General features: G+C 42.8%; 1 protein-coding gene across 1 annotated transcript in view; it reads right to left on the minus strand.

The window, feature by feature from the left end:
* Positions 1-23342, minus strand: part of FRYL (FRY like transcription coactivator) — a 3917685-nt gene that overhangs the window by 632060 nt on the left and 3262283 nt on the right. Inside the window, exon 49 of the mRNA XM_044055727.1 lies at positions 4018-4179. Within this exon, the coding sequence (XP_043911662.1) occupies positions 4018-4179 (162 nt within the window). The remainder of the gene's footprint in view (positions 1-4017; positions 4180-23342) is intronic.

Consider the following 23342-nt stretch of genomic DNA (forward strand, 5'->3'; position numbering starts at 1 on the left):
GGCTTTCTGTCTGAGTTAGAAAATCATCCAGGTATGGGTATATTTGAATATTTCTTTGCCTGCAAAATGCAATGACTGGAGCTAGGCACTTTGTAAATACCCTGGGCGCAGTAGATAAGCCAAAGGACAGTGCAGAGAACTGATAGTGCATGTAAGCCTGCTTTGAAGCGAAGGTATCGTCTGCAAGATTTTCTGATTGGGATGTGCAGGTATGCTTCCTTTAAATCGAGTGTTGCCAACCAGATATCTTTTCCTAACATAGGAAGCAACTGGTAAACAGTCAGCATCTTGAATTTTGGAATCACCAAATAGGTGTTAGACAGGTCCAGGATAGAACGCCATGAATTGTCTTTTCTGTGTACCAGGAAAAGTCTTGAGTAGAAACCTTGTCCCTTTTCCTCTTCTGGTACAGTCTGAATAGTCTTTATGCTTAAAAGAGAGAGTACTTGCTTTTGAGCCTCTGCCTACTGATTTGGGGGAAGATCTGGCCAACTGTTTGGGGTTGGTAATGTGTGGAAGTGAAATCTGCATCTTTGGGACACTATGTTTAAAACCCATTTGTCCTGGGTAATGAGCTCCCAGTTTTTTTGTATGTAGGGCAATCTTTCCCTCCAAAGGGGCAGTCAGTTGAGAAGCGTTTGGAAGTTTTAAAATAAAGTCATTGAGACAGTTTACCACAGGGGGGAGTTTTACTACTCCCAGATTTGGAAGAGGGGGCCCCCCACTGCTTAGTCCTGTGCGTACCCTGGGACTGAAGACTGGGTGTTCTGCTGGATCTGGGTTTGGACTGAGAAGGCCTGGAAGAGGCAGGAAAGGACCATTTCTTAGAAGGTCAATGCCTACTAAATCTTGGAGGTTGTACTTCTAAGAAATCTTTAACAGTTTGCATAGATTTAGCTTTTTCCTCCATCTTTTTAAGAACTTCTGCCTTATTGCCAAACAGGCAGTCCTGATTTAAGGGAGCATCCAGTAATTTAGCTTAAACATGATCTAACAAGGATTGCTCCTTAAGCCAAGCACGCCTTCTAAGTACAGACCCAGTGACAGCAGCCCTGCAAGATGCCTCTAGTGAATCAAAACCACATTGCAAAGTATGTTTTCCAACTTGCTCAGCAGAATGCATTAAATCCTGTAAATCCTTATTTTCAGCACAATCAGGAATCAACATAATTTTCTGGTTAAGCAATCCAATAATATGCTGCTGATACTTTAACATATGAAACTGACAGTTTAAGGTCCTAATGGCCAAAGTTGCAGAAGTGTATACCTTCTTACCCTATCTATCCAGCGCCCTGGAGTCTCTATTAGAGGTGGGAGTATTTTTGGCAGTAGTAGCTTTGATGCCCTTGGGACCCTGTGAAATGGTCTCAGGATCCGCAGTAGGATTTTTGAAAAGGAACTTGTGAGAGTCAGGAACCCTGTAACATCTCTCACATTTTCTGGGAGCAGCAGGTAAAGAGTCAGAGGCCAAACTAGATTCCAAAAAGGCATAGTCAACAATGTATAGTAGAGGAGGAATAGCTAAAGGCCTGTGCTGGGGTAGGAGTAAGAAATCCTCAAGCCTATTTTTAGAATCAGAGAAATCCTGACTTTCCCAACGAAAATGCTCCCTAAGAGTATGCAAGGTTTCACCAAAAGAGAAATCCTCCGGGGGGAGGGGGGACAGAGGGAATAGAGCCCTCAGCATCAGAATCCTCATAGATAGATAAAGGTAAATCCTGGTCATCAGAGGAAACAGAAATTTCAGAATCCGGGTCAGAAGTATCACAAGCAAACTCTGCCCTAGGCCTCTTAGAGGGGGAAGTTTGGCTTCCCCTGATTAAAGTAATAAGGTCTTCAGCCATTGTTATCATTTGTTTTTTAGGCATAGAGGCCTGACCATGTGGTCTGGACGTCAGTTTTCTAGGCATGGTTCAAGTTTTAGGCCTTGAAGAAGAAGATGGCGTTGGTTTAATATGCAAGTCAGTAGGCCTGAATACCCCCTCCGAAGCCGGTGCCTGCAGAGCGGTTCCGGACCCATCCAATGTAGAGATATCTGCAAGTTCCACAATTGAAGCATCTCGTGGCATACTGGACTCCGAATGGGTCTCAGTAGAGGCCTGCGAATCTGAAATAGCGGGTATCAGGGGCAGCGAAAGTACCTCACCGAGTACTGGCAAACTGATGACTGGCTTAGGAGAATCGTCATCGGCAGCTTTGGACCTAGGCGGCCTCTGTCTTTACCTTTGCATTTTTTCGAAATGTCGGTAGTCAGATGGCTTACCGAAGACTTATCTGGATAACTGAACCGAGCACCAAAATATTTAGAAGTGAAAATATACTGACGGATAGTTCTTGGTTTAAATAAGGCACAAAACCCACAGCGAGGTATGTCGTGGTCAGGGCCTAGGCAAGGAATACAGCACGAATGAAAATCTTTAGGAGGTATTTGCTTTCCACAAGAAATGCAATTATTTACTTTTACTGACATCGGTTTAGAGTAAGAAAAAAGTTTCCCCAATGGGGTACTTGGCTTTTAGTTGAAGACTTCGGTTCTGAAACCTGAAAACAAAAATTTCAGGAGTCAGCCAACCGGTTACTTGCAAACTGCATCTGCTTCAGGCACTGCACGGCAAGAAAGACTGATGTAATGGCATCAGCTGCATGTTTTATACCCCTGACGACCTGACGTCATGGAAGAAGAGACAGCAGCCGACGCAGGACTCAAGACTTTGTTAATCAGGCCGACTGAGGGCTACTGCAAGCAGAAAATCCAAATGTAATGACTGCAACAGTGAAACACAAAGAACATCAGAGAGAGAGGACAGTGTGCACTGGGTGAGGTAAGAATGAAGACAAAGAATCATATTAAATGAAATTCTGAAAAATGCATCAGACAGATGAATGTGGAGTTAAAAAAAACTCACGAGAAGGGCAGAAAGACTGGAGAAATGTTTAGGGTCAAAATGACGGACCTGTTTGGCTGAGTGGTCACACTGAGAAGCTTTGTGAATATGCAGCATAAGGAGAAATTTACTGAGACACAGGGAGAGGGAAGGAAATAGGCAAAACGAGGAACAAATTACTTTACTGGAAGAGGGATACTGCAATGAAATTCACAATTAAAGGATGTGGAGACTAGAAGTAAGCTGTAGTGGAAGGCCCCAAATAAGATGAATCAGACGGTAAACACAGGTGTGGACTATACAATAAATGCTTCCTTTCACATACAGTCTTCATCTACAAGCATTTCTAGGTTTCAGTACAACAGCAGCATAAGCTGTGAACCAAGAATGACTTGGACTTTCATAAGCAAAACATTTTGGATACTGCTTTACTTTCTGACATTCTTTGCAACAGTCATTTTTTTCCTGGCTCTGGGAGCTGGCCATCAACTTGGTCCCAAGGTCTCTCTCTCTCATTCACCAGTTCTACTAGGTCTGCTTTAGCACTCCCTGGTCTAACCCCAACCCATCACTGGGGTTGGTGAGATCATGGACCTTGGTGCGATGTCATACTTCTGCTAAGAGTGTTCTATGTTACATCCACACTCAATGTCAGGGGATGGATGGCTGGTACAGTGTGCTGACACATCATTCTGCCTCTATGGTAACTCAGCCACTCCTCCTGCCTCTCCTTGGATTGCATCCTACAAAGTGCCCTAACCTAGTAATGGAGATCAAAAGTGCAGTGAGCACAAGTGCACAATCTCCTCCCAGGACAGGCTTGCCTACACTCTCCCCTCCAGCTCCTCAGAGACCCAAACTACTAATTAATCCTGGGGTTGTCTCTGTCACACATTTAGGGTTTTATCACTCTAGACCATGGTACTGGCAAGTCATATTATCTGATATTCTACTAATTCTTCATTTCTAAAGACATATAGATTGGAAGTGGGAAAAAGGACTTTACAATGCAGCTATAAAGTGTAAATATCTATAAATGCATCTTGCAGACATGCACACAGCATCCTCTGAAACAAGCATCGTTTAAACAATTTTGCACTAGAACATTCTTCTTCATGCTATACTACTGCACCTGTGATAACTGTGGCCTTTTCCAGCTAACAGGCACTAGAGCATTAGAGTTGGATCCCGAAGAGGTAGAAGAGGTGCTCCGAGTGACAGCTATGACTTTAGGTTTTCCATCTCTCCCAGCAGCACTATGCTGATCACCATACTTGTGCCCAATAATTGGTGTCTGGAAATGAAATTATCATTCATAAGTTATCACATTTTAACACTATTACAATTTTCTAAAAGCAATTCAATACTTAAAAACATGCACTCAATTGACTAGTACAGTCTCACTGGGCTAAGGTCCCTTTATAAAGAAATCTGGCAAGACAAACTCTACTAAAAGATACAAGGTAACTGAAAAATATGCAGCAACAGAAGTTATGCTGAATATGTAGTACGTATTCTCACATAAGCAAAGGTACAGCCAGAAATTCTTAATGTGTTCTCAAACTTCATGTTGCCTCCACTTGCCCATTTCGCCTTAGAAAATGTATCTTTCTCCAAACACTAACCCCCTCCAAAAAAAAAAAGCTTAAAAATGTACATCTTTACAATAAAGAAAAATGTTTTTAGAAAAGTACAATATACATTTGTATAAGTTGAAAAAGTCATGCAAAAAAATGCTTTAAAAATGAGTTTTCAATGTATGCACAAATATGGTAGAAATCTGGTGTCCTACATTAAACATAACAATCCATGCCAGAGGGAAAACATCTCCAAAGATAAGACCCTGTTCCAAATAAAAATGCAGGTAGCAGCTGTCATTCATGAATACCCCACCCTCAATTAAAGAATGCTGCTTTGAGTGATCATTTTTGTGACTAAAAAAAAAAAAAAAAAAAAAAATGCAGAAATACTGCCCACATATATACAGTTGCCACAGTCATTCACAAACACCCCTCAAACCAACACTGATCACTGTAATGACTAACAGGAAAACAAAAATATGCCCATACCCTTTTTCCTCAAGCTAGTGTGCTTTATATACAAGACCATACCTCATCCTCTTCTAACCAGCCAATCACTATCTTTGGCTAACCAACAAAATGATGTGATGTCATAGCTCAAATCTTTGCATGGGATTAACCATTTGATTACACTTGCCTATGTTCTGTTAACTGAAATCTAGCTGTTAGCATATTCCAGTAACAGGCAACACAAATGTGAAACCTTACACTATAATGACGCAGAAATCAATAGCTATAACAAAAGCACCTAACTTTAACATAACATGCTGCTTTATACATTTTGATCGATGAACAAGCTATTCTAAAATCTCATCTGGACATGCCCTTCCTTCTTAAGGAAATCATAAATATTACTGCCAATACATTCTATTCCTTTCCACATTATTTCAATATCTGGAAACACTTACAAAAGAACCATCTATTATGTTTGATCTGTTACATGCCCAACTGTTAACACTATGTAGTAAAATCAGGCACCTCAGGAATAAGAGGATCGGTATGTGATGTCCTATTGTGCCCTTAACACTTATTTTGTAATGTGAAACTGGTCTTTTTTAGAATATTTTGAATGCATTAATTTACTCATGTTGGAGCTTTTCTCCACAGGCCTCTACTGAAAAGGGATATGTATCCAGCTAGACTAGCCCGGTCAACAAATGTAAATAAATAAATAAATAAAATAAAGAGAGACAGTGATGACAGCTAATCTGTCTTATAATAATATACCATTTCTCTCAGAAACATAACTGAGTTATGGTTATCTGTTATGCTGGTATAAGGTCACAAGTTTATAACATATTAATGCTAACCAAAACCATTAAGGACTATGGCCAGTGGAGCAGCTAGGGCAGGGTGAAGGCGGCTACTGTCCTGGCACAAAGTGTTAAGGGCACAATAGGACATCACAGACCGATCCTCTTTTAAAAGACTGCATTGCATTTAGGGTCAAACCTTAGTGCTGTAGCATTCTCTTTGTGGTCTAAACTGTAGCATACAGTTTAAAAGGCAAAAAAGATTAAAAAAAATACTGAGCAGTGTACTGCTCCATGCAGAGTATAAACTGTAGCAACTGCTTGCTAAAAATGTAACAAGCAGTTTGCTACAGTTTAAATGAACAAAGAAAAAGAAAAATTGAGTACTGTAGCATTCCATGTGGTGTATAAACTGTAGCAACTACTTGTTACATTTGCAGCACGCAATGTGCTACAGTTTAAAATAAAAGTCTTTTCTTTTTCCTCCCCCTACTAAAATCTGAGGAAGAAGGGTCGGAGGCAGGGTGCAGAAAAACTGACTGACTCCTGCATTTCATGAGCCCAGGTACCTGATTGTACCCCCCCCCTTTTTTTAATTGCCCCTCAGCTATGGAGGGGGAGGTGTGGGAGGCAGAAACAGGATCTAGGTGGATGGTTGGCTACTGCATTTCGGGGCACCAGCCTCCACGTCATGGACTTTTTTTTTTAATAGTCTTGCACTACATCAGTACAAATGTGCTCAATGTGATGGCAATCAATGGCTTTACACTGATATATTGGAAGTCAGTGAGGAAAGGAATCAAAGGAAAGCTGTGCACCTTTTGTGGGATTTAGGATATCTTAATATACACTTGAAGGCTGTTTAATATCCACATTAATCTTTTGTGTGACACCACATCAAACAGTTCTCTAAAATACAGTAAGATATATCTGCAATCTTATTCTGGTTTACTTATAAATTCAGTCTCTCATTCAGAGAACTTGGGTCATTTTTTTTTGTTCTTCCACTGAAGGGCTGGAGGAAGGGGTGTTGTGCATTTGGCTACCTGCATAGTATGAGTGCCAGTACAAGCAGCAGACCTTTTTTCCTCTCTCCAAAAGAAGAACAGAGAAGGTGGGGCAGCACTATGGGGCTTTGCCCCAAGCACTACAAAAGCCAGCTATGCCTCCGAGTATGGTGGTGATGTAGCTGTACCTTTTGTTCCATCTTTAACCGCTTTTCTTTTTCAAACATGAAACCCTTTCAGAGTTTAAAAGAAACTATTCCAATGACTCAAATTAGGCTTGCTTATACTGTCTGCATTTATGACCCACTTGACTATTGTTGAGTCTAAGGGTGAAGTTTTTACAGTAGTGTCCTAGTTCTAATGTTACAAGTGAGACTGAGCTTGTTATAATGGGTGACGAATGCAGGCTTGAAAGTTTAATTTTAAAATAACTAAACTTTCACAAATGACTAAAGTAATAATTGCAATCAATAAATTGTCAGACATGCAGAGCATATCTTATCTCTGAACTTCCTAACCCACCCTATTTTCCTATGACTAAAGATGTGGAGCCCCAGCTCTACTGAGACAGGATAATTTTTCACAAGGCTGGAGGACACAGAGAAGACAGCAGTGCTTCGAGATCACAGCATCATTCATGCTACCATAGGATTCCTGGCTTAAGCCCTACCTCTCTGACAACATGCTGGGTTTACATCAGAAGGTGAATATGCACTACGGACAACAGCACCATGACAAAGCCACCCCAAATTATAAAGTGATGATCCCCTCATTTGCCAACCCACCTTACAATCTAACAGCCACATCTCATCATGCTTCTGAGGCACATCTCCAGCATCCCCTCTCATTTTCCTATGAAAGAGGCAAGCATGGACTGTTTTGTCACTCCTCCTCCCCCTCCTCCACAGCCTGGGCTACTTTTCAAACCAAGATCATCTGCTGGATCTGATCTTGTCTCCACAAAAAGTTTCAGCCACTGGCATTCTGGCAGACTTTCAAGTGACAAGAGGCCTAACAATTGGTTTGCAGTATTACAGGAAAAAAAACCCCATCAAAAATGTGAACGCGACTGTTCTGTACTGCGGCCACTAGTGCTTGCTTCACAAAATGTCTTCAGATGATGCCCTTTATTACCATAATTCCATATTTCTAAATACCTTAAATATGGTCACCATATGCAAGTGTCTGGTTTGAAATGATCGATGCATCACAAATGTCACTCAGGTCAGTTTATCATTTAAAGCTAACAAATTGCCTTATGTGCTTTGAAATGGATAAAGAATCACATAAGTGTGTCTTATAAAAGAAGAAACTATTTAGTAGCACAATTAAAACGCCAAATAATCCGTCCAAACTTGGGAAAATGAATTAATTATATCTTAAAACCAAGTGGTGGTGATTTTCTTTCTTTTCCACAACATTCTCCTGAATAAATCAACAGTTTTTAACTTGAAAAAATATGCCCTTTAAGTGTTTCTTCATTGTTTTTTTCCACTTACCTTTGCACCATGGCATGTAGTTTCTATTACACCCTGATGCATGTTCTATTACTGTAAATACATGTTGCATGTTTTTACATAAATTCCTTCATAAAAAACACTTTTTCCTCAGCTGACGCCACCAGATCTTCCAATAACCTTTAGTGACCTTATCAGCTGGAAGAGGTCAATGCAAGCACTGAGTGGGAATGTATCCATAGATTTTAATGGATGTACCACTGGGCATGTGAGGAGGTACATTCACTTAAATGTACGGATGCATCAGAATGCTCTCTCAGTTGTGATGTCGCCAAGGGATAATGTTCATTCACATCAGCAGATCCTTAGTAAAAAAAGTTTACAAAGGTTTATATTACAAAACAGCCAAAATAAAACTGGAATGATGGAGGTACAAATGTACAGCACTTAAGCTACTAATACCTGTGTTCACAGGTAATCTCAAAGTACATCTTGTAACATTTGCCCTGGTCCATTGTCCTGCTCTCAGATTTCATACAGTTTCATGTCAATATGTTTAACAACTCTGTACGGTGAAGCCTGTCTCACTTTCACATAACCAGCCCCATACACGTGCCAAATTTCTAAAATTATTAACTAGACTCTCAGCTTATCCAACATACATCACCATCAACCACTCTATAAAGGGGGCTGTAATGTCCATTTTTTTCTTTGACATAATCAAGTGAAAACTCTGAGTTTTGATCTTCAGTATTCCAGATGTTGATATCCTTTTAACACTGGTAGATTTGGAATTTACAGGGTCTCTGGTTTGGGCATACCTAGGTCAGTGTAATATTAATGATTAACAGCATATAAGACTTCTTAATTTCCTCCCTTTTCACTTGTTCTATGATGCTTCTGTTAAAAAATATTATATATAACTACCTACACCTATTGATATATATGCATATATATATATATATATATATATATATTTTTTTTTTTTTTTTTTTTTTTTAAATAGTCTTTTTTGAATGGATTCAATATTTTTGCTAAATTACTGCATGCTACAAAAGCACAAATTCAAACAACCAACCACTAGAGCCAGTCTTGGTCAATGTAAAGCTTTATAAATCCTTTTAAACTGAAATACAGTAAAACTCCTCTCTCCTCTCTACCATACACATATTTGTGAAATGATCTATGATGGATTTGTTTCTTTAATTTGATTAGGTTTTATTTCAAGATGTACTTGTCGCAGAATGATTAGTGAAAATGATGGAGACACATAGGGATTTAATGTACAAACTGCTGCTATGCTGTACACTCTAGGACCCAACTGACAAAGTTACAAACTATGCACTAATTCTTAGACGTATCTTCAATCCTTAATGAGTCAGTGGTTAGTACTCATTATTCAAGACTGTCTAGTCATGACAGCAATAAAGCCCCTCCACACTATCTCATACAGCTCAGCATATCTTAACTCTCCATGCTGTCCTGAATGAGATCACTAAGCAGGGCTCATCACAGGTTTTTAAAGAAAAACATCCCTCTTTATGAAATAATATTCAATATAGAGAGAATAGCGAAAAGTCTTACCATAACCATAGACGTCCTTCTCTTCTGTGTTGCAGTATTTTTTACATATGGGTTGTATTCCACCCATCGACCAGACATCCAGCCTGTATACAAAAGCTTACAGCCACTCCCAGTACGTGGGACATCGTATGTAGGCTCTAACAACTTCAGCCACAAAAGGGATATCTGCACGTATCATCCTCAGAACAAGTTAGCCCCATGAGGAACAACAATCCTAAGGCAAACCAGGAGTCATCCCAGGAAGTAACAAGTTGAAGGGGGAAAGTCAGGAGGGACAGAATACTGCAACATAGAACAGAAGGATATCTACGGTTATAGTAAGATTTTACACAACTATTCTATGTCCTTCTATTCAATGTTGCAGTATTCTTTACATATGGGACAGTGCTCAAGCTGAAAAGGGGGAGCCACTACGGACCCAGGGAACTACCGCCCCATTAGCCTAACGAGCCTGGTCTGTAAGGCCATGGAACGTATCATCATGGAAATTATAAACAAAGACATTGGCAATCTCCAAACTCTGGACCCCACCCGGTTCGGGTTTGTAAAAGGCAGATCATGTCTCCTAAACCTGATAAACATCTTTGAAGCAGTCACCAAAGCCGTAGACGAGGGTAAGGTGGTTCACACAGCCTATCTAGATCTCGCCAAGGCTTTGACAACATCCCCCACTCTGGAATTATAGATAAACTCAATAACTAGGTATAAATCCCTATGTCACAAGATGGGTTGCCAAATGGCTCACTGACAGAACCCAAACTGTGAAAGTAGCAGACTCCAAATCCGACTTCAGACCACTGACAAGTGGAGTACCACAGGGTTCAGTCCTGGGTCCTCTCCTGTTTGGCATCTACTGTTCTGAAGTACAGGCAAACATAGAAGGTCTTTGGCTAATGAAGTTTACAGATGACTGCAAACTAGGAGCCATAACTGAAACTCCTAATGATGTGGACATCCTACAAAAGGGCCTCACTGAGACAGATGCCTGGTGTCAAAGCCATGGCCTCAAGCTCAGTGCCAAAAAGTGCATTGCCATTCCCTTTGGTAAAATCTCTGCACCCATAAGCTACCAAATAGGTGGTAGTCTACTTATCACCGAAAGTGTGATAAGAGACCTTGGGGCACAGGTGGACAGTAGTCTCTCCTTTGATAATCACATTGCCACAGTAGTCAGGAAATACTTCTACGTGACACACCTCATCACAAAAGGTTTCTCATCCAGGAAAGAGAGGTAATTTTTCCCCTCTACTCGTTACTCATTAGACCCATTATAGAGTACAACTCCCCTTTTGGTACGTACCTCACAAGATATCTACAACTGGAAAGGCAGCAGAAATACCTCACAAAGAGGATTACCGGCCTCAAACAGATGCCCTATGCAGACCGTCTCAAAAAACTCCAGCTGTACTCTTGTCGCATATCACCTACTCAGAGATGATCTCTGCCTAACATACAAAGCTATGTTAAACCCAGAGCTGTTGGACATGCTCCACTTGAAGAAAATCCCAACCCTTTTGAGCTACATGCTCTAGGGACCTAAACCTTATCACTACAATAAACAGAACATGCTGGAGGGATAGTTTCCTGTCCCAGAGACTTCCCATACTCTGGAACAAACTACCTATCTATATCAAACAAAGCTCCTCATTAGTACTCTTCAAGAAAAATCTTGATTGGATGGGAAATAGGAAATTCAACCCAGGGATCATCTTTATGGCTTTGCTTGACAGGGGCACAGAAAAATAATTTTCTTGGGTGGCGAAAGCCAGGGTACCTTTTTGGCTAGGCTTATATAGGCCCTAGGGCCAATAGCCTAGTACCTACCTATGAACCCAGGGGAGGTGGGGAGAGTCGAGGAAGCATTTTCCACAAATCCATGCAGAATCACTCTAGCAATTCCTGTCCTGGACCTAGAGATAGTATCCAACTTGTAAGTAGCAGTTTCCAAAATGAAATTGGCATCTATTCTTTTAAAGAAAGCCCTTGATGAAGCAACAGATCTAGTGAAATGGGCTCTGACAAAAGATGGTAGAGATTTCCCATGAAAATTATAGTAAAACACAATAGCTTTACAAATCCAAGAAGAAATAGTTTGGAAACAGGTGAACCCAGAGCTCTGGGATGAAAAGACACAAAAAGTTGATCGGACTTCCTTATACATTTTGTTTTGTCCAGGTAAAATCTGAGTTGCCTACGTACATCTAAAGTACATAAAATCCTTTCACTTGAGGATTGAGGAGAAGGAAAAATGGTGGGCAGCTGAATGGACTGATTAAGAGAACTCATTCATCACTTTAGGCATGAAAGAAGGGTTAGTTCTCAAAGACACTTTATCCTTGTGGAAGACCAAAAATGGAGAGGATGCCATCAAAGAGTGAATTTCAGAGACCCTCCTAGCAGAAGTCAAGGCTACCAGAAGCACCATTAAGTGCAAATCTTTACAGGAGCAGAGAGACTGCAAGCTCAAAGGGAGCCAGGGTGAGCCTCTCTAAGACATAGCTGTGATTCCAAGGAGGAGGTACAGGTTTCCTGGGAGGTTTGATATGTAGGATGTCTTTAAGAAAAAGTTTAACTTCCAGTCTGAAAGCTAATGGAGGCATTAATGGCAAACAACCAGAAACAGCAGAACAGTGGACTTTCACTGAGGAATATGACAAGCCATGTATAAGAAATTCACACAAGTAAGAAAGCACTACTGGAATGTCCACAGACAGTGGATCTAGACTTCTTTTATGGCACTAGATAGAAAATCTTTTCCATTTAGAAATGTAAGATTTCCTAGTATTGGGCTTCCTGGCCTCCTGCAAAACTCTAAGCACGTCCAGTGAGAAAAGGTGCCTAAAATGGATCAGAAGTTGATCACCCAACAAGATCAGCTGTAGAGTTGACAAATGTGGATGGATTAAGGATCCCTTGTCCTGTGTGAGTAGGTGCAACCAGTGAGGCAACTTGTGGTGATGGCCCTTGGCTAACTGCAGAAGAAGAGGAGACCAATGCTGTCTTGACAAAAAGGGAGTCACCAGCAAGATTTTTGGTTTGTCCTGCTGAATTTTCAACAGGATTTTATGAATGAGACGGAAGGGGGGATGCATAAAGAAACATCCCCTTCCATGAGAAAGACAAGGCATCCACCTTCCAAGTAGGAGGGTGAGGAACCCTGGCACAAAATTGAGGAAGTTGTCTGTTTAGAGGGTGAGGCAAAGAGGTCCAGATGTGGAGTACAGCACCACTGAACTAGAGCTAGGAACACATCCCTGTGGAACATCCACTTGTGGGATTGTGTCATAGATCTGGGTAATGCATCCGTCACTGAATTCTGAGCTGAGGGTAGGTACACAGCTTGCAGGGTTACTTTGTATTGGATTGCCAATTCCCATGCCTTGAGGGCTAACTGGCAAAGAAGGTATGATTTGGTGCCCCCTTGATTGTTAATGTACCAGAGGACAGTGGTATTGTCTGTAAAAATCTTCAGAGGACCTGGTAAGAAAAGAGGATGAAATGTTTGCATATCCAGAATCAAAGCCTTCATCTCTCAGATGCTGATGTGCTCCCTCTGCTGAGAAGGGGACCAAAGACCCTGAACCTGTCTGGAAGCAAAGGTTACTCCCCAACCTATATCTGAGGCATTTGTGAAAAGTTGTTGTGAAGATTAGGGTAGAAGAGGAAGACCTGTATTCTGAGAGAGCTGCTGAATCCACAAATGGAGCTATGTTTTCAGGCAAGGGAAAAGAAGGACCAAGACATCTAAAGGATGAGCATGCTGAGACCACGTTGTCATTAGAAACCACTGAAATTTCCTCATGTGTAGCTTTGCAAAAGGCAGCATGGCAATCGTGGAAGCCACCTGGCCGAAATAGAAGGAAGAGGTAGAGGGCTCTCCATGAAGGTTATGGGAGAGAGAACCTGGTCTGTACAGAAGTAAACCATCATATCTGTCCTGAACCTGTACCCTAATAAAATGAGAACTTGAAATGGAGTCAGACTGGATTTTTTTAAATTTATTCTAAACTCTAAGCCTTGAAGAAAAAGAATGCCTTGCACAAGGTTTTGTTTCAATTGATCTGAATGGTTAGACAGAAAAGAAGAAAAAATAGGGGTAAACTTGAACCCTTGGACCCTCAGGAAGACAATGGCCAGAGCCAGGCAATTTGTGAATACCCTTGGGGCAGTGGAAAGACCAAAAGCAAAGAAGAAAACTGAAAGCGCAAAGAGCCCACCGAGAAACATTAAGAATTTCTTATATTAAGGGTGAATGGGAATATGCAGGTAAGCATCTTTGAGCTCCACAGAAGCCATGAAGGACTGAGGAGAGATCAGGGGAAAAAGTGTTTGCAGTGACAACATTCGAAAGGAAGGCACTTCCAAGAAAGTATTTAAGTGGTAGAGATCTAGAATGGGTCTCCAAGGACCATCCCTTCTTGGAACTAGAAACATTCTGGAGTAAAACCCCTTTCCTCTTTGCTCTAGAGGAACAGTCTGAATGGTGTCTTGAGAAAGAAATTGAGCTAATAGCTGAGGGAACAGATAAAGTTGACAGGAAGTTGAGGAATCCCCAGGAAAGGAGGGAGAGTCTTCCAAGTCATAAAGTACCCTTTTTGGATGACAGAACTAAGTGATCCCCATCCAGGCTGGAAAGGAAAGAGAAAGGCGAAGGGAGAGTGGTGTGTGACTTGGAAGAAGAGAGTGGTTGTCGCAGACAGCTGAATCTGGCCTGAAAGGGCTGCTGAGAATGAGGAAGAGGAGCAGCAGATTTTGACTGAGGAGGTCTCCTAGAAGACTTCTTAGACCTAGTACCAAAAGTAGAAGCAGAGGAAGATCAAGCAGGCCTCCTAACAAGGGATGTCTTTACAGGAAAATTCCTATGGAATTTGGGAACTGGGGATACAAGCATTTTAAAGCTTGGAGTTCTTTACCTTTTCACTGCAGAGATTTAAAGAATTTTGCAGCAGCTGAACCAAAAAGGGCAGACTTATCTAGAGGAGGATCAAATAACTTGGCCTTTATGTCATCAGGTAAAGATTGAAGCCTCAACCAAGAATGTTTTCTAAGGACAGATGCAAAAACAGCAGCCCTAGAAGATGCCTCCACAGCATCACAGCTGCACTTAATTGAATGTCTAGCTCCTGAGAAGATGCAGACAAAAGAGAAAGAACCTGAGATTTAACCTGGGTCTGGTAGCTGGGCCAAGGCCTGAGATGCCTGAGAAAGCAAAGCCAAAGAATATCTGGAAAATGTGTGTCTGGCAATTAATGTCGCTAACAGCAAAGGTGGACTAAGTGTAAAGCTTCTTACCCACTCTCTCAAGAATCTTTCTTTATCAGAGGGAAGGAACTTAGCAGAAGGAGATAAGCAAAATGTTTTATCAGAGACAATGGAGACCACAACTGGGTCAGCTGAGGGGTATTTATACAGAAACTTAGTGTCATCAGGGACTATAAAATTTATCAGGTCTCTTGGAGCAGGAACCTGGGGAGCAGGGGCTTTATAAGATGATGCACAAGCATCCAGGAATGCTAAAAGAACAGGAAGAACAGCCGGGGGTGCAGGGACACCTCCATTTGAAGCTGATCACAAAATTTTTGCTCTTCAAAAATCTGGGAACAATCCCATTTGAAAAATGTGCGCATCTTATTTATAGTTTCCCCAAAAGAAAGTTCTTCCACAGGAAAATCTCCTCTATTAGACGTCTCCTCACGAAAACATATTCCAATGGAGTGGGTGGAATATGCAAGGGAGTCTTCATCAAACAAGAAATCCTCAGATTCAGAAGAAAGGGCCTGGGACTCTGTAGCCTGCACAGAGGAAACACCTGAGGCTAAGAAGCCTACAGTGGAGAAGTGAAGGCAGGAATAGGGAGAGAAGAAGGAGGCCTCAAAGCCATCAAGGCCTTAATAAGACCCTGTGAGAAAGTATCCCAATCAAACGGAGGAGTGGAAGGCATATTTGGATGTTTGGTCTTTTGCTTCTTTTTAACATGTCTTTCCGAGACAGCAGACAAGGAAGAGGAGCCGGATGTAGTCCTAATGTTCAGAAGCATCACCAGAGTCCTCCAGCAAAGCAAGTCACTGTTCCCCCATGTCAACTGAAATGGATGTCTGCATAGCCTCTGATATGCTAGGATCTGCACCCTTGGAAACTTCCCCAGGGGTACCCGCTGAAGGAATGGACCTGACCTCTGAACGCACCACCGGCTATTCACTGACCTTAAGGGGAACTTTGAAGGTGGAAGGCACAAATGAAGAGAATTCAGGTTTTGGCTTACTCACCTTCCTCTTTAAACTCAGCTCAGCCAAAGCACTAGTGGAAAGTACATTTGTGTACACTTACCATAAATGTAGATGTTCGAGTGTATTCACTGTTGCAGTCATCACATTTGGGTTATCCTTGCCAGGGTAGCCCTCGGCCGGCCCGAATACCAGAAGCTTAGTATTTCTGCGTCAGTTGCTGTCACTTCAGGACTGACGTCAGGTCGTCAGTAGTATAAAATAAGGCAGCCGATGACATTACATCAGTTTTTCTTGCTCTAACCAGTCAGGAGCCCCCAAGTGGAAGCCAGGTTCTGGTGGAAAAACCCCACCAGTAGAAAGTAAATACCAATATGTCCCTTGCAGGGAAAGAGAAGAAAAAAGAGGGGGGATGGAGGGAGGGAAACCAGGACTGCAACAGGGAATACACTCAAACATCTACATTTATGGTAAGTGTACACAACTGTACTGTGTTCTTCGTGTTTCAATGCTGCAGTCATCACATTTGGGTTGATTCCCAAAGCTGAGGAAATGGGTGGAGGCAGTCAAGGAAACTAGGGGCTGGCTAGGATGCCCTGCAACACTGCAGAGGCAAACCCTGCCCTGGATTTGGAGAAGATAGGCAGGTGGTAATGTTTGGTAAAGGTATGAACAGATGTCCAGGTGGCAGCCTCCAGGATGTCCCTGGTGGGGACACCTCTGAGGAAAGCTGCAGAGGTGGAGGCTGCTCTGGTGGAGTGAGTCCTGAACCCCTTGGGAAGGCTTTCCATGTTGATTGTAGCAGAAATGGATGCAGAGTGTTATCCATTTGGAAATGGTTTGTTTGGAGATGGCTTTGCCCTCTGCCCCTGAGCTGTCTGTGCACATCTAGGGAGTGCAGGATCCTTTCCCCCTTGTTCTGTGGGTTACGGAAAAAGATGGGCAAATGAATGGATTGGTTGAGAGCCACACTGGAGACCACCATGGGCGTGAAGGATGGGTTAGTCCTGAGGGATACCCTGTCAGCATGGAAGATGATGGGTTCCACAGCCATGACTGCTTGCAGCTCGGAGAATACTGGCTGAAGTGGTGGCCAGAAGGAAAGCGGTCTTCCAGGAGAGAAATTTTAGCTCTGCTGAAGAGGCTGGTTCGAAGGGGGGGCAGGGTGAGCTTTTCCAACACAAAGTTAAGGTCCCAAGCTGGAGTTGGTGCTCTTTAAGGGTGGCCTCAAGTTGCTAGCCCCTTAAGAACTGTTTGATCAGAGGGTGTGTGAGAAAGGGCTGCTCAGTAGGGAAATAAGCAGAGATAGCAAAGGCATGAATTTTAATAGAGGAAAAAGACAGACCACTGTGTAGCAGGTCAGCTAAGTAATCCAGGAGGAGAGAGAGAGAGGGAGGGCTGTATCGTATTGGCTCCCTTAGCCTGAATCCAGGTGCAGAACCTTTTCCATTTGTCAGCATAAGACTTTCTAGTGCTAGGATGTCTGGCCTCACGTATAACATCTAGAACCTGTTTACGGAGGTTGGCAGATTGATCGGGGGTTACGGAATAAGCCAAGCTGCCAAACTGAGAGTTTGCAATTAGGAATGCATGAATTATCCTTCCCTCTGGGTCAGGAGGGTTGGCATCCGAGTGAGATACCATGGTGGCAGCAGGGACAGGCTGCACAGCAGTGGGTACCAGTGCTGGCGAGGCCAGACTGGTGCAATAAGAATTGTCCTTGGTTTTTCCTCCTTTATTTTGAGCAGTACCCTGGGGATGAGAAGTAGTGGAGGAAAGGCATAGACCGATAGACTGATCCAGGGGAAGGACAGGGCATCCACTTTCCAAGCCATACAGTCATGCTCCATGGTGCAGAACTTGCTGAGCTGATGGATGGTGTGGGAGGCAAAGAGGTCAACATTTGGGGTCCCCCATTTCTGAGTTATTAGGGTGAAGGTTCTTTTGTCGAGCTGCCACTTGTGTGGGTCCAGAAGATTTCTGCTTAAGTGGTCTGCCACAGAGTTCTGAGAACCTGGTGGGAATTGTGCTAACAGGTGGAGTTGCATGGCAGAGGTTGTGTGCCAAATGGTCATGGCCAACCTGCATAGAGAGTAGGAGCGAGTCCCTCCCTGCTTGTTGATATACCACATCACAGTGGTGGTGTCTGTTTTGATCAGGACAGCCCCTGGGGAGAGAAAGGGCTTGAAAGCTGTCAAGGCGTGATGTGCAGATGGATTTGCTGTGGGCTCCAATGGCCCTGTCTGCTCCTGCCGTCCAGGTGTGCACCCCAGGCATAGTCTGATGCATCTGTGGTGAGGGTCAGGGGAGCGGTGGGGGGGTAGTCCCTTGTTGTGGGAGCATGCTGTTCTCCACCAAAGAAAATCTTTTTCTGAGGCAAGGTATGATGGGTATAAGAGTCTCCAGGTCTTGAGAGTGTTGACACTAAAGGCTTTTTAGGTACCACTGAAGTTTACTCATATGCAGTCTGGCATATGGAACGAGTAGAATGCAAGATGACATGAACCCCAGAGCTTGTAGGATTTTCCTTGCAGATAACTGGGGTCTGGTGGCTAGTTGAGAGTAGTAGGCTACCAGGAAAGTTTGCTTTTCTGGTGTAAGGAATGCCATCTGGGATGATGTGTCCAGGCTTGCTTCCAGGAATATAATCCTTTGGGTAGGTACCTGTTTGGATTTCTTTTCGTTGATTGTGTACCCTAGGGAGGTTAGTAGGGACTTTACAAAGGCCAGGTGCTTGAGCAGCTTTTCCTGGCTGTCTGCCTGAATTAGGTAGTCGTCCAAGTATGGGTAAATCTGGATATTCCTTTGTCTGCAAAAGGCAATGGCGGGAGCCAGACATTTTGTGAAAACATTGGGAGCAGTAGATAAGCCAAAGGGAAGTGCAGAGATCCTGCCCTGAAACAGAGATGTTTCCTGCACGATTCCCTAATAGGAATGTGGAGGTAGGCCTCTTTTAGGTCTAGGGTGGCTAGCCAAGCAACCTTGGAGAACATGGGTAGCAGCTGCTGGAGGGTTAGCATTTTGAACTTTGGTATCACCAGGAAGGTGTTTAGAATGGATAGATCGAGGATGGGGTGCCAGGTGCCCTCTTTTCTGGGTACCAGAAAGAGTCTGGAGTTGAAGCTTTGGCCTTTCTGTTCTGCAGGAATGTGCTCTATTGCCCTCATATAGAGCAGGGAAAGGACATACTTTTGTGCCTCTGCCCACTGGTTTGGAGGTAGGTCTGGGAACCCTTTTGTGGAGTTGGAAGGGTGTGGAAAGAAAATTTGTATCCTGGGACACTATGTTGAGAACCCAGCGGTCGTTGGTAATGGTGGCCCAGGTGCTTGCACGAAAGGAGAGTTTTCCTCCTAGGGGTAAGTGAAGGTGGGCAGAGGGAGGGGGTGGGGGAGAAGAGTCATTGTGAGTTCTTACTATAAGGGGATGGCTTAGAACTCCCTGTTTTTGAAGTGGAGGTAGGCCAGTGTTTATAGCTCTGCATTCCCTATGGCTGCTGTCTGCAGGGTCTGTTTCTGCGGGGTCTAGGCTGAAATGACCTGGTGGGAGCAGGAAAGGACCACTGCTTGGTGGGGCAATGCCTGCTGGACCTGTAAGAAATCCTTAACGGTCTGCATAGATTTTGTTTTTTCTTCCATCTTTTTTAAGACCTCTTCTGCCTTAGTGTCAAATAAGTTGTCTTTGTGCAAGGGGGCACACAACAATTTAGATTTAATATGGTCTGGCAAGGGCAGTTCTTTAAGCCATGCATGCCTTCTCAGTTCAGAACCAGTGACTGCTCCCCTGCAAGAAGCTTCTAGGACGTCAAAACCTCAGTGCAAGGTGTGTTTAGTTACTTGACTTGCAGAATGCATTAACTCTTGTAACTCTTTAGATTCTGCACAAGCAGGAAACAAAGACATTTTTTGTTTGAGGAGTTCCAGGATATGTTGCTGAAATTTTAGCATATGGAACTGGCAATTTAGTGCTCTGATAGCAAGAGTAGCAGAGGTGTATATTTTTTTTTTTACCCCATCTGTCTAGTGCTTGGGAATCCCTATCTGAGGGGGTGGGATTCTTAGCAGAGGTTGCTTTAATTCCTTTAGGTCCTTGTGAAATTACCTCATGGTCAGCAGTAGGATTTTTAAAAAGAAATTTGTGAGAGTCATGGACTCTGTAATACCAGTCTGGTTTTCTGGGTGCAGGAAGGAGGGTGTCAGGGAGTCAAACTGGATTCCAGGAAAACATCCTCCACAACATCCAGGACTGGGGGAATGACCAGGGGTCTTTGCTGTGTAAGATCTAATAATTCCCCCGAGTCTCTTTTTAGACTGAGGGTAGTCTTGACTTTCCCACTGGAAATGCTCTCTTAAGGTATGAAGGGTTTCCCCAAAGGAAAAGTCCTCTGGGGGAGAGGCTGAAGGAATGGAATCCCCTGCATCAGAATCCTCATAAGCAGAGAGGGGTTGCATGTCTTCATATTCAGATGCATCAGAGTCATCAGATTCCTGTTCAGACAAAACTATACGGGACAGATCTTTTTTTCTTTTGGAAGGGGTAGCTTGGCTTCCCCTGACCAGCATGATAAGGCCTTCTGCCATTTTAAGCGTTTGAGACTGAGGCAAGGAAGCATGTGCCTGAGATTGGCTCATCAGTTCCTTGGGTGTGCTTTGTACCCTGGGCCTAAGAAACTCTGTAGTTTTCAAAAGAACGGCAGATGTGAGAAGTTATCAGTTTGTGTTGAGAATCGGTAGTGCGAAGGACTTCCTCGGAAGCTAGTGCCTGCTCAGCAGCTATAGACCCATTCAAGGAAGAGACAACCGCAGGATCCTTAGTTGAAGAAGAGTTTTGCGGCATACCGGACTCCGAAAGGGTCTCGGTAGTGGCCTGTAAATCGATAGAAGTGGGCATCAGGGGCTGCGAAAGCGCCTCACTGAGGACCGGAGAACTGACGGCTAGCTTAAAGGAGGTGTCGTCGGTAGGTTTGTACCTGTGCGGTTTGTCTCTTGTCTTTATCTCTACATTTTTTTGGAAGATCTGCTGTTGGATGGCTTACTGAAGCCATACTGGAATTCAAGGACTGTAAGCAAAAATATCTAGCTACAATAAGGGCCCTACGATGTATAGTTCTAGTGTTGAACAAGCACAGAAGCGACAGCGGGGAACGTTGTGGTCTGGGCCCAAGCAAGTGACGCAGTAAGAATGAAAGTCTTGGTGTGGTATTTGCTTTCCACAGGTTCGTCGGTTGGTGCAAGAAAAAAGGATCCCCAACAGGGTACTTAGCTTTAGAAGACTTCAGCTTCAATTCGGAAGACAAAACTCAGGTAGCGGCCAACCAGCACTCGTGCGAACTGCTTCTGCTTTGGGCTCTGCAGCAAGAAAGACTGATGTAATGGCACTGGCTGCCGTACTTTATACTACTGATGACTTGATGTCAGTCCTGAAGAGACAACAACCGATGCAGAAATACTAAGCCTCTGGTATTCGGGCCGGCCGAGGGCTATCGTGGCAGGGACAACCCAAATGTGATGACTGCAACAGTGAAACACGAAGAACATCCCTCCATCGCATCTCTAGCCAAATGTTTCAGACTTTGGTTCTCAAGGCTGAAAGACGGCTATGTAAGGTCTTTGGCATGAAGGCCTGACAAACAGAACAGCAGCAGTGACCATGGCTAGGCCCCAAACAAAAAAGACAAAGGTCATGACTATCTTTATGTGGAATCTGCCTTCCACACCTACACTTGCCCTTCCTGGATGATATGAATAGCAGCAAAACGGCAGTAGCAATAAAATAAATCCCCAACAGGGTACTTATCTGACGCTGTCAGCAATACAGATGGAATCCGACTGCAGACCGTACGCAAGAGTGAACCTTACGAATGGCGCCAAAAAAGTTCTAAGGATGGTATGTGCGGACATCACTTTTATGGCTAATGTTGTTATAGCCTACGTGCGACGTCCCATGTACTGGCAGTGGCTGTAAGCTTTTGTATACAGGCCGGACGCCGGGTCAATGGGTGGAATACAACCTATATGTAAAGAATACAGCAACACTAAATAAAAGGACATAATAATAGTTCACTTTCTATCTCTTAAGTTCCTCTTCAGTGGTTAAATACACTTATCATCCAAGTCTGCAAGGAAAGTCCAGAAAAATGCCAAAGGGCTTCATGTCTATAAACCTCACCTAAATCTGGGGTAACTGTTTTGAAAGATGTCTTGATACATTGTTCCCTTATTAAACCAACACAACATGGCTTTCTGTCTGCTAGATCACATCAGACTAAACTTAACGACTTCATGAGTCAATGAGCAATTCCCTAAATGAAGGAATTTCAGCCTGTGACATCTACATTTATCAAAGCCTCTGACAACATTTCACATTCCAGTATTACATATATCTGTAGTCAGCTCATAGCTGCCCTACATATTACAACCACAGCAGTAGCCCATCAATCCCAGGGTCTCAAATACTGAGCTCAGTTCTTTTAATTTTTTTTCCAGTTACCAAACTTACTAGCAAACTCTGCACTATGGGCAACAAAGTTAATAACAAATATGAAATCAGGAAAAAAATTATCCAAGCTCCTGCAAGTATTCAACCATTTCTAGAAAAGAGAGATTTCATGAGCCATAAATCCTTTAAAACCTCCACTCAACTTCAGCATCAGTAAAGCACGCTGTTCTTAAATTTTTACTTCAGAGTTGCTATATCCAACAACTTTAACTTTTATGTCTAATAACAGAAGAGCAGTTTCTTCAGCAAACAAAATTAATGGTTTACTACTTTTGGATTTACTTCACCTGACTATATACTTACAAATTAACTATTTAAACAACTCTCAGTTAGTTCATTAAATGTACCTGTAAATTATGTATCTTCTTAAAAACAGACATCACTAAGTGGGAATTTGAACAAAGAAAACGTGCAAAATGAATTCTAGATTACTTAACTCTGCTTTATTCACACTGACGTAACATTTCTTGAATTGCATGGCACTGGATACAAACTCTAACAAAGAGTGACTCAATGTAACTGATTTTAAACTTGTATTTCCTTCTTGGAGCAAGAGAAATCTGTTTAGCATTAATCATCATACCATTAAGGAGGACAGAGTTTATTATTGCAATGGTGAAGCAAACGGCTTTTAATTATTGGACTTTTTTTTTTTTTAGTCTCCACCAAGATGAAACAGTGATTTAATGATTGTGTGTGTGTAAGAAAATAAACTTCTATGATACTACAACAATGCAGTACAAGGTAAGGGAGCCGCTATCAACCAATGAAGCATTAAGATGAAGTTTAACTGGACGGCTTTTAAAAGTATGGTGTTCAAACTGGTAAGGCTCTGGTGTTACTCAAACCTCCTGAAA

Source organism: Protopterus annectens, chromosome 14.part0 (assembly GCF_019279795.1).
Source record: "Protopterus annectens isolate FY-2018-M chromosome 14.part0, PAN1.0, whole genome shotgun sequence".
Lineage (NCBI taxonomy): Eukaryota > Metazoa > Chordata > Ceratodontiformes > Protopteridae > Protopterus > Protopterus annectens.